The following is a 16,345-nucleotide window of genomic DNA, read 5'->3' on the forward strand; positions in this document are numbered from 1 at the left end:
GTTGAAATATAGTTGTCAAGAAGAGAAACATTAAGGAGTGTGAGACAATGGGTCCTCAAACTAATTAACTTACAGCTCCTACTGAGCTGGGAGATTGGTAAACATTAGTATGCAAGTAAGATATGTATGTATATTTGTCAGTTGCTGCTTCATTTTGTCTCTTATGTTCAATTGGCTTATCTGTATAAACAAGTTAGCTTGAGCCTTTGCAGGGGGCTCACATATCTGGGTCCATTGGCAAAGTGCTTTGCTGATAAACAGAGTGGTCTGACAAATTATGTGAGTCCTGAATCTGACTTTGACATTACCCAATCAGGCACCCAGTTTGGAATCCACGAGGAGGGAATGTCCTATGAAGCACTCTCTCTCTTTGGATCCAAATGGTGAAGGATGATTGTTCTCAATCTAACCCTGGCATGCTTTGGATCTGTAATCAGTGAGTTGTACAAACAAACAATTTTCCTTGGGTCTTTGGTCACCATAGCTTCTTTTACTGGGATGGAAACCAAGAACGGAGCTTGTACTCATTCAACCCCAGTTCTTTCCAAATCCTTGGCCTTGGTTAGGGTAAATGTACACTTCTCTGAAGTAGAATCCTTTACAAAAGCACTCAAAATCTCAGCAGTGTTAGTGAGGAATGGCTTCCTGAAACATGCCCAGCTTTTCTTTAATTTGGTGGCACAAATCCAGGCAAGGGACTGGATACAGGCCTGTTAGTTATCAGAGCTGGAGTTTCTCTTCAAAACTAGCTATTTTTCTGCAGCTGTTAGATTTCCAACACTGATTTCATTTCATACACTTGTTTTTAGCACCTACAAAGGATAAATTCAATAAAAAACCCACTTCTATTTCCTCAACATCTGCATCATGAAGGGGACCATTCCCCATGCCATAGAATTAGTTAGGTTATTTAAAATTTTTTAGTAACCTAGCATCCCCCATAATGGGGGACAAAACAGCCCCCTTGCCAGAAGTGGCTTTACCAATTGATGGAACCTGGGATTTAAACTCCAAATGATCACACGGTGCTTGGGATCCATCTGAATTCCCCTTCCAGGTTTTTGACACTTTCATCTCCAGGCATAGCGAGTCTGATGTAGGAAAAAAAGTGCTGGAGAGAGGTCAAATAAAAACAGGAACTGAACTCCTCCAAACACTTCTCCTAAATGGGAGAGAGGAGGGGATCAATTCAGCCTTCACATCCCATCAAATTCATGGGGGGAAGGGAGGAAGCTACTGCCTGATGTCTGCTAGGATCTACAGGAAGCCATGAGCTATAGTTACCCTGAGGTTATGACCCCTGCTAGAGACAATAATGAACTGAGTGACCTCCCAAGGGCTTCGTAGGGCATCCCATAGGTTTCCTTCAGGCACTTACAGATTCTGAGTTGGTTTCATGTTTCCTCACCATTGCAGGGAGCTCTCAGGGTCTGTCTTTCCTCTGAACCCTGGAGCTCTGAGACCCATGGCTCTTCCCCTTGTTCCAGCTGGGAAAACACATCAGGTTTGGAAATGGGAAACCCTGCTCAGATGAAAGAAAACAAAGGAGTTCAGGTGATTGCATAAGACTTTGTCATAAAAAAAACAAAACATTCTATTAATTTAACTTCAGTGCTTCGTGTGACCTGGTGTGCCTTGGGGAGTCCTGACTGAAAACGCTAAGGTCAGGGCAGGCTAAAAAAGGGAGAGCAGATGCTCCCAGAACTGATGGCTAACACTGAAGTTAAAATCACCGACCACTCACAAACTCTGCTTCTGATCCCCCACACTGGTTATTGAGAAGCAGCAAAAGAGAACACAGCCCCCTTTATTGCATTCCAGTTCTCTGACTCCCAATCAGCACCTATGTTCGGTACAGTGAGAGCTTATTTAAAAATTCTGGTCACAGAAACACAATGTTCTGACCCCAAAGGGTCAGCCATATTACCAGGTCAGCACAGGTTTGAATCATAGAATCTCAGGCTTGGAAGGGACCTCAGGAGGTCATCTAGTCCAACCCCCTGCTCAAAGCAGGACCAATCCCCAATTAAATCATCCCAGCCAGGGCTTTGTCAAGCCTGACCTTAAAAAAAAGGTTTGGATCTTACCCAAAATACCAGGCTGCCAGCCAATCCTTTAGCCTCTAAACTAAAGGAAAGAAGCAAAGGTCAGATACATTCAGAAATCTATATATCGGGTTCTTCACAGTATTGGTGAGTTCCTGGCTTGAAAGTCCGTCTGGAACACATCCACAGCTTGGATGGGTCATTCAGTCCTTTGTTCAAGGCTTCAGTTTGCAGAGAAGTTGCTCCAGAGGTAGGAAGAGGGATTGAAGAGAAAATGAAGATGATGCAGCTGCCCTTTCTATTCCCTTTGCCTTGTGGCTTCTACTTCCTGTGTCCCAAACACAAGCTTCACAGCACATGGCATGGAAAAGCCCTGGAGTTCTCAGTACACAGGCATACCCCTGCATGTCTTGCTGACTCAATAGGTGTATCCCCTTGGTTCTTTTCATGGGCTCATTGTACAGCTGATGACCCTTGACAGGCCAGTGAAGAGGCTCCGCAGTGCTGATGCCAGTCTGTCCGGGGGTGTCACCCAGAAACACTGCACAAGTCTGGAAATACAGATATACCCTACATGTCTATAACTCACAACACAAAGGTGGTACAAAACATAGAAACAAAATGATCATACTTGGAAAATCATAGCATTTTCACTGACACCTTACATGGCATATCTAGCATGATTCATTGCAATTTCATCATATTGGTATTTTATTATTATTATTATTAAAGAGTCTCACAATTCCCTACAGTGTCACACCTAGTAAACCAGTGAATTCCCAGGACCAGCTCCCTGGGTCCCTGAAGATGCTGAGCACTCTGCTTATGAGGGATTGAAATACCCACATACCTGCTGGGAACACACACAGACAGGCACAGTCTGTCCCCTGTGACAAAGTTCCTGCTCTACCTTGGTGGGTCTTGCGCTTATTGGCGGATTTGCTCACCTTGCAGCTTCACGGCAGCCCTCAGCTTGGCCATTTTTCTGAACCCACAGTCCAGGTTGACGACTCCTGGGTCTGACCAGGAGTTGGGAGGATTTGGGGGGAACCCGGGCCCGCCCTCTACTCCGGGCTCCAGCCCAGGGCCCTGTGGAATGCACCTGTCTAGACTGCCTCCTGGAACAGCTCTGCGACAGCGACAACTCCCTGGGCTACTTCCCCATGGCCTCCTCCCAACCCCTTCTTTATCCTCACCATAGGACCTTCCTCCTGGTGTCTGATAATGCTTGTACTCCTCAGTCCTCCAACAGTCCATGTTCTCACTCTCAGCTCCTCATGCCCCTTGCTCCCTGCTCCTCACACACACCTCACTAACTGAAGTGAGCTCCTTTTTAAAACCCAGGTGCCCTGATTAGCCTGCCTCAATTGATTCAAGTAGCTTCTTGATTGGTTGCAGGTGTTCTAATCAGCCTGTCTTACTGGTCTCCAGAAGGTTCCTGATTGTTCTGTTACTTTACCCAAGGGAAAGGGACCTACTTAGCCATCTGGCCTGACCCTGTCACAACCCCTATGTTCACTCTTCTAGAAAACTATGATCAATTATTTACATAGTATGGCTTGTTTGAGGTATCATTTGAAAATGCATAATCTATAGAATATTATCCTCCTGTTAAAATATGTCAAATTGCCATTCTTCAGGAGGGGGAAGGTGTGAAGAAGACTTTTACATTCCTTCACAGGGACCACTTGAAGCTCATATCTACAACAGACAGCCGGTCACCATGACTCAGCTGAGAACTGAAGTTGTTTGTCATACAAAGGACTGAATTATAAAAAGAGGGGAGGAAAATGCTTGAGACTCTCTCTCTCCCCCTTTTCCTCTGCTCATGACAGCTCCTGAAGAAACTGAACTTGGCAGCAGGGGCGAATTAGGGGGACTTCTGGCTGAAAGGACAGCCAGCCTGTCTCTGGATAGGGTGAGAGAAACATTTGCTTTGTATCCGTTTTAGCTTGTTAACTTAGATGTTAGTTTGGGTTTTATCTTGCATTTCTTTTGTAAACAATTCTGGCTTTTATACCTCATTACCTGTAGTCAATTAATATGGTTTTTTGCCGGTACTTAGCCATCTCATTTTATTGTTTCATCTAACCAGTGTGTTGGGACTAAAGTGTGTTGGAAAATCCATTTGGGATAACAAGGCTGGCACGTGTCATTTTCCACTGATGAAATGACAGACTTCATATGACCTTGCGTCGTTCAGTAGTGTGCTGGACAGTGAAAGATGCACAAAAGTCCGGGACCAGAGAATTTTCTGGGCTTCTCCTGTGGTGCACTGTAATTCGTGAGTCGCTGACTAACAGCGCTCAATACTGTGTAGCTGGGAGCGAGTTACATGCTGGAGACTGGATGTTAACTGCCCAGGAGTGGCTGTTCTCACAGTAAAGCAGTGTAAAAGCCACCCCAGCTTGGGCAACTGAGGGGAAACAGCTGTTCAACCAGTCAAGATTGCACTGTGGTTAATGTCACAGACACTCAATTTCAAAGCATCTCCTAAAACACAGAGAAAGTAAATCCATGTCCCAGAAGTTGAAGACTCCAGACAGAGGACAAGTCTCCCTGGAACTGCTTCTTGCAGAGAGAGAGAGGTCCAGACACAATGAGAGAGAGTCCTGGGGAAGCTGCTAAGAATGGGCTGGTGGGGTTCAGTGGAGAAAGGGAACAGGAAGGGCAGGGATATCACTGAATGCAGGATCTCAGCAGTCCTAGATGTCAGGATAGCACCTAGTGCAGCCCATTGGAAAGCATAATCCCAATTATACATATAAAATGATGGGGTCTACATTAGCTGTTTCCACTCAAGAGAGGGATCTTGGAGTCATTGTCGATAGTTCTCTGAAAACATCCACTCAGGGTGCAGAGGCAGTCAAAAAGCGAACAGGGTGTTGGGAATCATTAAGAAAGGGATAGATAATAAGACAGTACATAACTTGCCTCTATATAAATCCATGGTACGCCCACATCTTGAATATTGTGTGCAGATGTGGTCGGCCCATCTCAAAAAAGATACATTACAATTGGAAAAGGTTCAGAAAAGGGCAAAAAAAACCTGGACTAGGAGTATGAAACAGCTTCTGTATGAGGAGAGATATGTAAGACTGGGACTTTTCAGCTTGGAAAAGAGACAAGAGGGCATATGAGAGAGGTCTATAAAAGCATGTCTGCTGTGGAGAAAGTAAAGAAGGAAGTGTTATTTACTCCTTCTCAGAACACAAGGACTAGGAATCACCCAATCAAATTAATAGGCAGCAGGTTTATAAGAAACAAAAGGAAGTATTTCTTCAAACAACGCACAGTCAACCTGGGGAACTCCTTGCCAGAGGACGTTGTGAAGGCCAAGATTAGAATAGGGTTACAAAAAAAAAAAAAAAAAAAAAAACACCATGAGAAATCTATTGAGGACAGGTCCATGACTGGTTATTAGCCAGGATGGGCAGGGATGGTGTCCCTAACTTCTGTTTGTCATAAGCTGTGAATGGGTGACAGGAGATGAATCACTTCATGATTCCCTGTTCTGTTCATTCCCTCTGGGACACCTGGCGCTGGTCACTGTCGGAAGACAGGACACTGGGCTAGATGGACCTTTGGTCTGTCCCAGTGTGGCCATTCTTAAATACCAGGGAACCTAGTGAGTCCAGTGCAATGGGAGGGAGTAGGAAAATCCCTGGGTGTGGAGAACACTGGGAAATTAGAAACTATCATTCAGAAGCAACAGACTCTAAATAGTCTAGAAAAGCAGAATGTGAAAAATAAGAATCGGGGTCATGTGACTTCAGGAATGAAGGACTCAAAAAACCAAGTCTGCAGAGAAGAGAGATTGTGGCTATTGCACATGGGGATGGGGGGAGCAACTCTCCAGGTCTCAAGGATTTTCACCAACAACCGAGGCCATTGTCCCATGCACGGGGCAATCCGGAGCAGTGAGGAGTTGTGTCATCTCTAATCCTGGCTGAGTTTCAATGCTCTGCTGCTGGAGCTCCCTTGTCTGGATTCCCCCAGCCACCATTCAAGGTCTGTGTGATCAGTAACCCTGGACCAGCCGCTCTGACCCCAGCAGCCTGCTTCTTACACCCCAAGCACATTCTGGTCTGGGTGGAGAAGGCTCAGGGTTTGAGAGAAGGCCAAGGGTAGGAAGCTTCTGTTTGTTATGCTGGACCTAACCCCCCGTTTTACTTGTGCAAACAGGAGATATTTGACACTGTGCGATTCTGCTCCTGTGCTCTCTTCCCACAGCGTTCAGCAGCAGGGGAGGGTCTCTGGTCGTGTGTGTGTCACTGGCATGCTGGGGTAATGCTGGAACAGGACAGAGCAGAGGTGGCATTGTGGGGGTGGCGTGAACCTCATCTCTTCCGTTCCCCGTCCAAGAACCGAGGGGACAGGAACCCTTACCCAGCGAGGTCACAGTCTCACAGGTCTCCTGCATGACGTCTCTGGAGAGGGCTCTCTGAGCGGGGTCCAGCAGAGCCCACTCTTCCCTGGTGTAATACACAGCCACCTCCTCGAAGGTCACCAGCCCCTGAAAGAGCAAGAGCCCCCCACTCAGGACCTGCTGCCCCACTCACAGCCCCACTATTTGTGGGGGAGAGGAGCCAATCAAACGGAAACTCTGGGTGGACCGCAGCCAACAGAGTCCCACCCCCACCCCGCTCAGAGCACCCAGGAAACACCAGGGGGAGGGGGCGAAGAGACACCCCTCCTCTCTCCCAGCAGATCCATCACACACCTACTAGACACAGACTGATACCGGAGATGCTGCCCCAAGCAGGGTCTAGGGAGAGATCTCTTGTAGGAAGCCCAACACCCTCCTGCTTGTGAGGAGCTGGATATGAGGCAGGAGAATCTCCCCTAAGCCTGACTGGTGGCTTCCCCCTTCATATTTCAAGGCACCCACTGGTTAGTTGGGTCAGGCTCCAGCACTACGAGTCTGGTCCTTTTTCCCAGCCCCATCTACGTGGCTTATTTTCTGTTCACCAAATTGGAGCATTTCCACCTCCGAAACTCATGGGTCTGTTCCAAGAATCTAGGCCACTTATTAAACAACTCCCAGCAGGTCTGCCACCCCCTGGTCTCCTCCCTTTCTCCACCCTGTGCATTTCCTGCCCCGCTCCAACCTCCAAACCAGACGGTGCAAACCTTCCCCTCTCCCGTGTATTTGCTGTCCCTCTCCCTCCTGCAGGAACAAATCAGAACCCCCCCAATAATCCCTACCTGAGCTGGCCCCCCTGCAGCCATGTCGCTCCCCTGTCCCATGGGAGGACGGGATGAACCGGAACGAAACGTGAGCGTCGTTCTGCAGCCTGATCGGGAGAGAAGGGCCGTTGTGGAGGTTTGGGAACGGGCATTAGTTCATTTCACATCACGCTTCCCCCAGGCTCTTTCCTTGCAGAGCGAGATCCGAGATTCTGCCGTGCTGAGAAAATGCTCAATCTCTGGATTACAGCAGAGACCTGGCCCCTCCCGCCAGGCTAAGCCCACAGACACACTTTTAAACTCCTTTCTCCCTCCCGCATCCCAAAACAAAGTCTCTGAACGCAATCCTAGAAAAAAGCAGAACCAAAGGAGTCCCTTTCGAGGATTCCCTCTGACACTGACCCCACGGCAGCCACACCCCAGCAGGAGGGACATGGAGTCAGGAACTGGGTTTTCCTCTCTCTCATCCTCATCTTGTCCACAGGAAAGTGATTCTCCCCACACTGCAGTAATACATCTGTCTGGGCAGATGAGAGAGCTGGAAATCTCTTTCAAAACTCTTATCCCACGGACCCTGTCAGTCTCTCTATCTCCTTTTCCCTGTGCCCTCTCCATGCCTGTCTGCTAGGAAACTCTCATTCCTGGGTTGTTTGCTCCCCCATGGCTGGATTTGCTCCTGCAAATGGCAGGAGAAATGGGGTGGGAGGCTGTTTGTGTAGAGTCATTTTATAGTCCTTCACTGCCTGCCTGGGATTTCCCCATTGCCTGCCTAGGATGCCCACCTGCCCTCCACCAGGATCTGCCAGGACATTTGCCTGGGACCCCCTCCTCCTCCCAGCAGGACCCCCTGACGCTTTACAGGAGGACCCCTCACTCTGCGCCAGGGACCGCCCCACCACAGCTCTGTGCACTGGGCATGGCAATGGTCCCAGGAGCCAGCTGGGCAATCCCAGACAGAGCCCCTGGCACAGCACCAGGCAGCGTCTAATCCCCTGCCCCACCTGCCCAAGAGACCCCCACCCCCACTGGTCTGCAGCCAACAGGCCCCCAGCAAGACCCACCTCCAGGACCCATAGCCTTAGGGCTGGGCCCATCAGAACTACCCCCCGAAACCCCAAACCCTCCAGAAACCACCATCCTGGCTAGGGTCCCCCCTGCCCAGCCACCCAGAGGCCTCCCCCTACAACAATGTCCCTTCAGCTCCCGCTGCAATCTCCCCTCACAGACACCTGCCTCCCCCAGCAACAGTGTTCCCTCACAGTGTCTGACAAGTGGACAGAAAGTTATCACCACCCCCTGCTGGCCAGTCACACAGGCAGAGGGAGCCCGGGGGGACGCCTCTTTAAAAGGAGAAGGGAAGCCATGGAGGGCCAAAATAAGTAAGACATTTCCATACTCTGTCACTAGCAAATAATGGCCACCATGGATCCACCCCAGAGTTGGCTACAGCTTTGCACTGTGGGAAGCCCCCCCTCACGGAGACTCTTTGTCATGGGGTTTGGGATACTTCTGGACCCACGCTGCACTCAGAGGGACCTCCTCATCCCGTGCCAGCTGGAGAAAAGAAAAGGGTCCAGCCAACTCTCCTGTTACCAACTGGGAACCACCCATCCCCCAAACAGGGGGAGGCCCCTGGCTTTGATGGGTATTGAATATATGGCTAGTCTCTTTTATCAGCAGACATTTTTAACAGAGAGAAAGGAGGGAACAAAGGATTCTCAAAGGAGAGGGAAAGATGATCATTGTTGCAGGGGGATTAATTTCCCAACCAGGATGGAGAAGGACTCAGGGCGACAGGTTCCCCCCAAGGAAGGACAAGTTGCTGGGATTTACAGACATGGGGAACAGCCCCAAACCCAAGAGGATTTTTAATTGACATTTGATAATGACATCGTAAGAAGGAAACCTGAGATTTGAGATCAGTGTTCAGAAATGAAAGAGAAAGGGTGGAAATCTGAGGGATTTTGGATCCATTTATGCAAATTATAGAGAGGAAAGTGGAAAATGAGAGGGATTTTATAGCACTTGTTGATAGGAGGTTGTCACGGAGTCCCTGGGCGATGCTCTGGAACTGCTCCCCATGAAGCCAGGCAGGACTCTGGGGAAGTCTCCTTTCTGGGAGCAGGTTTCAGAGTAACAGCCGTGTTCGTCTTTATTCGCAAAAAGAAAAGGAGTACTTGTGGCACCTTAGAGACTAACCAATTTATTTGAGCATGAGCTTTCGTGAGCTACAGCTCACTTCATCGGATGCATACCGTGGAAACTGCAGCAGACTTTATATATACACAGAGAATATGAAACAATACCTCCTCCCACCCCACTGTCCTGCTGGTAATAGCTTATCTAGAGTGATCATCAAGTTGGGCCATTTCCAGCACAAATCCAGGTTTTCTCACCCTCCACCCCCCCACACAAATTCACTCTCCTGCTGGTGATAGCCCATCCAAAGTGACAACTCTCTTCACAATGTGCATGATAATCAAGTTGGGCCATTTCCTGCACAAATCCAGGTTCTCTCACCCCCTCACCCCCCTCCCAAAAACCACACACACAAACTCACTCTCCTGCTGGTAATAGCTCATCCAAAGTGACCACTCTCCCTACAATGTGCATGATAACCAAGGTGGGCCATTTCCAGCACAAATCCAGGTTTTCTCACCCCCCCACCCCCATACACACACAAACTCACTCTCCTGCTGGTAATAGCTCATCCAAACTGACCACTCTCCAAGTTTAAATCCAAGTTAAACCAGAACATCTGGGGGGGGGGGGGTAGGAAAAAACAAGGGGAAATAGGCTACCTTGCATAATGACTTAGCCACTCCCAGTCTCTATTTAAGCCTAAATTAATAGTATCCAATTTGCAAATGAATTCCAATTCAGCAGTTTCTCGCTGGAGTCTGGATTTGAAGTTTTTTGTTTTAAGATAGCGACCTTCATGTCTGTGATTGCGTGACCAGAGAGATTGAAGTGTTCTCCGACTGGTTTATGAATGTTATAATTCTTGACATCTGATTTGTGTCCATTTATTCTTTTACGTAGAGACTGTCCAGTTTGACCAATGTAAATGGCAGAGGGGCATTGCTGGCACATAATGGCATATATCACATTGGTGGATGTGCAGGTGAACGAGCCTCTGATAGTGTGGCTGATGTTATTAGGCCCTGTGATGGTGTCCCCTGAATAGATATGTGGGCACAGTTGGCAACGGGCTTTGTTGAAAGGATAAGTTCCTGGGTTAGTGGTTCTGTTGTGTGGTATGTGGTTGTTGGTGAGTATTTGCTTCAGGTTGCGGGGCTGTCTGTAGGCAAGGACTGGCCTGTCTCCCAAGATTTGTGAGAGCGTTGGGTCATCCTTTAGGATAGGTTGTAGATCCTTAATAATGCGTTGGAGGGGTTTTAGTTGGGGGCTGAAGGTGACGGCTAGTGGCGTTCTGTTATTTTCTTTGTTAAGCCTGTCCTGTAGTAGGTAACTTCTGGGAACTCTTCTGGCTCTATCAATCTGTTTCTTTACTTCCGCAGGTGGGTACTGTAGTTGTAAGAATGCTTGGTAGAGATCTTGTAGGTGTCTGTCTCTGTCTGAGGGGTTGGAGCAAATGCGGTTGTATCGCAGAGCTTGCCTGTAGACAATGGATCGTGTGGTGTGGTCAGGGTGAAAGCTGGAGGCATGTAGGTAGGAATAGTGGTCAGTAGGTTTCCGGTATAGGGTGGTGTTTATGTGACCATTGTTTATTAGCACTGTAGTGTCCAGGAAATGGATCTCTTGTGTGGACTGGACCAGGCTGAGGTTGATGGTGGGATGGAAATTGTTGAAATCATGGTGGAATTCCTCAAGGGGTGAGAGAACCTGGATTTCTGCAGGAAATGGCCCAACTTGATTATCATGCACATTGTGAAGAGAGTTGTCACTTTGGATGGGCTATCACCAGCAGGAGAGTGAATTTGTGTGGGGGGGTGGAGGGTGAGAAAACCTGGATTTGTGCTGGAAATGGCCCAAATGATGATCACTTTAGATAAGCTATTACCAGCAGGACAGTGGGGTGGGAGGAGGTATTGTTTCATATTCTCTGTGTATATATAAAGTCTGCTGCAGTTTCCACGGTATGCATCCGATGAAGTGAGCTGTAGCTCACGAAAGCTCATGCTCAAATAAATTGGTTAGTCTCTAAGGTGCCACAAGTACTCCTTTCCTTTCTGTGAGCAGCCTGCCTTCAGGACACACAGCTCACACAGCTTCCACCTTCCTGGGTCTGACCTCGGACCATTCACACGCCTCTGCCCCTCCGTGCACTTCCCACAGCGAGTCGGCTCAGGCAGGGCTCCTGGGGAAGCCAGAGGGTCCTGCACCCCAACTCCGCAGTCAGACGTGACTCTCAGCCAGCCAGTAAAATAGAACTTTTATTAGATGACAGAAACATGGTCTAAAACAGAGCTTGCAGGTGCAGAGAACAGGACCCCTCAGCTGGGGCCATTTTCGGGGGGGGGGGCAGTGAGCCAGACAACCACGTCTGCCCTTCACTCCATGTCCCAGCCAGCCCCAAACTGAAACTCCCTCCAGCCCCTCCTCCTCTGGGCTTTGTTCCTTTCCGGGGCCAGGAGGTCACCTGATTCCTTTGTTCTCCAACCCTTTAGCTCTCACCTTGCAGGGGGGAAGGGCCCAGGCCATCAGTGGCCAGGAAACAGGGTGTTGGCCATTCTCTGTGTCCAGACTCCTGCACACACATGCCCTCTAGGGCTATGCAATGATCATACACCCTTATCCCACCCCCTAGATATTTAAGAACTTCATAGGGGAAACTGAGGCACCCTCACACTATTCAGAGGAAACATTAAGAACAGTCCCACTTCGTCACAGAGGTCAAAGCTGAGTGTATTTCCCACCACTATTTGGTCAATGAATAGAGCGGAAATGGGCAACGTTGGCAAACGTTTTACATCCATATTCAGGAATCTGAGGAAAGGTGTAAATCTGAGATTTTCGTCATAATTTATAATTACAGAGACAGGGAAAGCTCTCAGGGGCATATTCAATTAGAAGTAGATAACTAGAGTAAAAGTGGGGCAAACTTTTTAATCAATCTTTGAGACGTGCAGAGAAAACGTGTCACAAACTACGCAACTGAGAACATGGGATAAACGCCAAGACCGGGGGGGCTTTTATGTGGCTATTAAAGAACTAGCTGGAAAAGGGGGACCGTTTGTCATATAAAATTCAGCCTGTCCAATACATAAACAGAGAGTGATGGTCCCCCCCCCGACCCGCCCCCGTTCACCTGGGCAGCAGGGAGCCCTCTGAGGGGCTGACTGGAGGGGGCGGGGGGGGGAGCTGGAGGGCTCCCTGGGGGAGGGGAGGGGGCGGCAGTGGGGGATGGGCAGGTGGGGGCTGGGGGCAACGGTGCGGCAGTTGGGGGCAGCAAGTGGGACTCGGAAGCGGGGATCGGGGGCAGCCCCATGGGGGACACGTCCCCTCCCTTCCCTGCCCCGGGAATTTCCTGGCTGCACAGAGACAGTTCAATCCCCACCCCCCGCAACTCCGGCTTCTCCTCCCAACACCCCCTAATAGACCCCGCTCGCCGGGCCCCAGTCTCTGCCCCCCCCAATCCCAGCCGTGCCGGGGGCAGAGAGTCACTTTCCTGCCCCCCCACCAGCGCTCCCCCCCCGCGGGGTCTCCCACTCACCGGGTCGGGGGCGGGCAGAGCCAGAGGCTGGTCCCAGCTGGAGAAAGCCCCCCCCGGCCGAGCACGGGGGGGTTAATGACGGGCCCCCCAGCACAGACCACGGAGGGGAGCCGCAGCTGCACCTCCGAGAGACCCGACACGAGGCAGCCCCCGGGGGCCGTTGCCTGGAGCAGACCGGGGGCGGGGCAGCGCCTGGGGGCGGGGCCTGGAGCAAACCGGGGGCGGGGCAGCGCCTGGGGGCGGGGCCTGGAGCAAACCGGGGGCGGGGGCAGCGCCTGGGGGCGGGGCTTGGAGCAGACCAGGCGCTGCCTCGTGTCGGATCTGTAGGGGGAGCAGCTGCGGCTCCCCTCCCTGTCTGTGCTGGGGGGGCCGTCATTAACCCCCCGTGCTCGGCCGGGGGGGGCTTTCTCCAGCTGGGACCAGCCCCTGGCTCTGCCCGCCCCCGACCCGGTGAGTGGGAGACCCCGCGGTGGGGGAGCGCTGGTGGGGGGGCAGGAAAGTGACTCTCTGCCCCCGGCACGGCTGGGATTGGGGGGGGCAGAGAATGGGGCGCGGCGGGCGGGGTCTATTAGGGGGTGTTGGGAGGAGAAGCCGGAGTTGCGGGGGGTGGGGATTGAACTGTCTCTGTGCAGCCAGGAAATTCCCGGGGGGGAAGTGGGGGGCGGCGGGGGAGTTAATTGGATCCCCTTCCCCCCCCCACGGGCACAAATGCCCCCCAGTTTTCCCCTTTTCCCTCTCGGTAGCTCCCACGTGGTTGTAAACTTCCCCCCCACCCCCCACTGATCCGCTCTCTCGTCTCCCCTGATCCCCCCCGTCTCTCCCTCCTCCTCACATGTCCATTGAAACTCCCCTCCCGTGGCGGGGGCGGGATTTTCCTCCCCCCCCCCACGTTTTATCCGCAGCGATTTGTCCCGGTGTCGGTGGGAAGTTGGAGCCCGGAGCCATCCCCCAACCTGGCTGCCCCGGCGTGGGGGTGGGAGGAGACGCCGGGTCTCTGCCAGGGCGGGGAAGGGAGGGGACGTGTCCCCCATGGGGCTGCCCCCGATCCCGGCTTCCCAGTCCCACTTGCTGCCCCCCAACTGCAGCACCGTTGCCCCCAGCCCCCACCTGCCCATTCCCCACTACCGCCCCCTCCCCTCCCCCAGGGATCCCTCCAGCTCTCCCCCCGCCCCCTCCAGTCAGCCCCTCAGAGGGCTCCCTGCTGCCCAGGTGAACGGGGGCGGGGGGGGGGGGACGGGACCATCACTTTCTCTTTATGTATTGGACAGGCTGGATTTTATATGACAAACGGTCCCCCTTTTCCAGCTAGTTCTTTAATAGCCACATAAAATCCCCCCCGGTCTTGGCGTTTATCCCATGTTCTCAGTTGCATAGTTTGTGACAAGTTTTCTCTGTACGTCTCAAAGATTGATTAAAAAGTTTGCCCCACTTTTACTCTAGTTGTCTACTTCTAATTGAATATGCCCCTGAGAGCTTTCCCTGTCTCTGTAATTATAAATTACGACGAAAATCTCAGATTGACACCTTTCCTCAGATTCCTGAATATGGATGTAAAACGTTTGCCAACGTTGCCCATTTCCGCTCTATTCATTGACCAAATAGTGGTGGGAAATACACTCAGCTTTTACCTCTGTGACGAAGTGGGACTGTTCTTAATGTTTCCTCTGAATAGTGTGGGGGTGCCTCAGTTTCCCCTATGAAGTTCTTAAGTATCTAGGGGGTGGGATAAGGGTGTATGATCATTGCAGAGCCCTAGAGGGCATGTGTGTGCAGGAGTCTGGACAGAGAGAATGGCCGACACCCTGTTTCCTGGCCACTGATGGCCTGGGCCCTTCCCCCCTGCAAGGTGAGAGCTAAAGGGTTGGAGAACAAAGGAATCAGGTGACCTCCTGGCCCCGGAAAGGAACAAAGCCCAGAGGAGGAGAGACTGGAGGGAGTTTCAGTTTGGGGCTGGCTGGGAGATGGAGTGAAGGGCAGACGTGGTTGTCTGTCTCACTGCCCCCCACAAAATGGCTTCAGCTGAGGGGTCCTGTTCTCTGCACTTGCAAGCTCTGTTTTAGACCATGTTCCTGTCATCTAATAAACCTTCTATTTTACTGGCTGGCTGAGAGTCACGTCTGACTGCGGAGTTGGGGGGCAGGACCCTCTGGCTTCCCCAGAAGCCCTGCCTGAGCGGACTGGCTGTGGGAAGTGCACGGAGGGGCAGAGGAGGCTGAATGGTCCTAGGTCAGACCCAGGAAGGGGGAAGCTGTGTGAGCTGTGTGTCCTGAAGACAGGCTGCTCCCAGAAAGGCGACTGCCCCAGAGTCCTGCCCGGCTTCATGGGGAGCAGTTCCAGAGCATCGCCCAGGGACTCCGTGACAACCTCCTATCAACAACTGCTATAAAATCCCTCTCATTTTCCACTTTCCTCTCTATAATTTGCATAAATGGATCGAAAATCCCTCAGATTTCCACCCTTTCTCTTTCATTTCTGAACACTGCTCTCAAATCTCAGGTTTCCCTCTTACGATGTCATTATCAAATGTCAATTAAAAATCCTCTTGAGTTTGGGGCTGTTCCCCATGTCTCTAAATCCTAGCAACTTGTCCTTCCTTGGGGGGAACCTGTCGCCCTGAATCCTTCTCCATCCTGGTTGGGAAATTAACCCCCCTGCAACAAGGAACATCTTTCCCTCTGCTTTGAGAATCATTTGTTCCCTCCTTTCTCTCTGTTAAAAATGTTTGCTGATAAAAGAGACTAGCCATATATTCAATACCCATCAAAGCCAGGGGCCTCCCCCTGTTTGGGGGATGGGTGGTTCCCAGTTGGTAACAGGAGAGTTGGCTGGACCCTTTTCTTTTCTCCAGCTGGCACGGGATGAGGAGGTCCCTCTGAGTGCAGCGTGGTCCAGAAATATCCCAAACCCCATTAGAAAGGGTCTCCATGAGGGAGAGCTTCCCGCAGTGCAAAGATGTAGCCAACTCTGGGGTGGATCCACGGTGGCCATTATTTGCTAGTGACAGAGTATGGAAATGTCTTCCTCATTTTGGCCCTCCATGGCTTCCCTTCTCCTGTTAAAGAGGCGTCCCCCCAGGCTCCCTCTGCCTGTGTGACTGGCCAGCAGGGGGTGGTGATAACTTTCTATCCACTTGTCAGACACTGTGAGGGAACACTGTTGCTGGGGGGGTGCATGTCTGTGTGGGGAGATTGCAGCGAGAGCTGAAGGGGCATTGTGGTAGGGGGAGGCCTCTGGGTGGCTGGGCAGGGGGAGCCCTAGTCAGGTTGGTGGTTTCTGGAGGGTTTGGGGTTTCGGGGGGTAGTTCTGATGTGCCCAGCCCTAAGGCTATGGGTCCTGGAGGTGGGTATCGCTGGGGGCCTGTTGGCTGCAGACCAGTGGGGGTGAGGGTCTCTTGGGCAGGTGGGGCAGGGGATTAGACGCTGCCTGGTGCTGT

General features: G+C 51.3%; 2 protein-coding genes across 2 annotated transcripts in view; both read right to left on the minus strand.

Moving 5' to 3' along the window:
• LOC144258246 (uncharacterized) overlaps positions 1–16,345 on the minus strand; it is a 640,730-nt gene that overhangs the window by 441,561 nt on the left and 182,824 nt on the right. The window lies entirely within an intron of this gene.
• LOC144258325 (zinc finger protein 707-like) lies at positions 567–13,053 on the minus strand. Its single transcript, XM_077806808.1, has 5 exons — positions 12,913–13,053; positions 7,254–7,342; positions 6,435–6,561; positions 1,409–1,522; positions 567–1,162 (listed from the first exon to the last, which is right to left on the minus strand). The coding sequence occupies exons 2-5, from the start codon at positions 7,293–7,295 to the stop codon at positions 1,071–1,073; spliced, it is 375 nt and encodes a 124-aa protein (XP_077662934.1). The 5' UTR covers positions 7,296–7,342; positions 12,913–13,053; the 3' UTR covers positions 567–1,070.

Source organism: Eretmochelys imbricata, chromosome 28 (assembly GCF_965152235.1).
Source record: "Eretmochelys imbricata isolate rEreImb1 chromosome 28, rEreImb1.hap1, whole genome shotgun sequence".
Classification (NCBI taxonomy): domain Eukaryota; kingdom Metazoa; phylum Chordata; order Testudines; family Cheloniidae; genus Eretmochelys; species Eretmochelys imbricata.

Coding starts and splice junctions, on each gene's coding strand:
- LOC144258325 (XM_077806808.1), bottom strand. CDS start 7,295: ATGGGACAGGGGAGCGACATGGCTGCAGGGGGGCCAGCTCAG. Junction 1,523..6,434: donor TGAGACTGTGACCTCGCTGG/GTAAGGGTTCCT, acceptor TCATCTGAGCAG/GGTTTCCCATTTCCAAACCT. Junction 1,163..1,408: donor CCTGAGAGCTCCCTGCAATG/GTGAGGAAACAT, acceptor TCTCCCATTTAG/GAGAAGTGTTTGGAGGAGTT.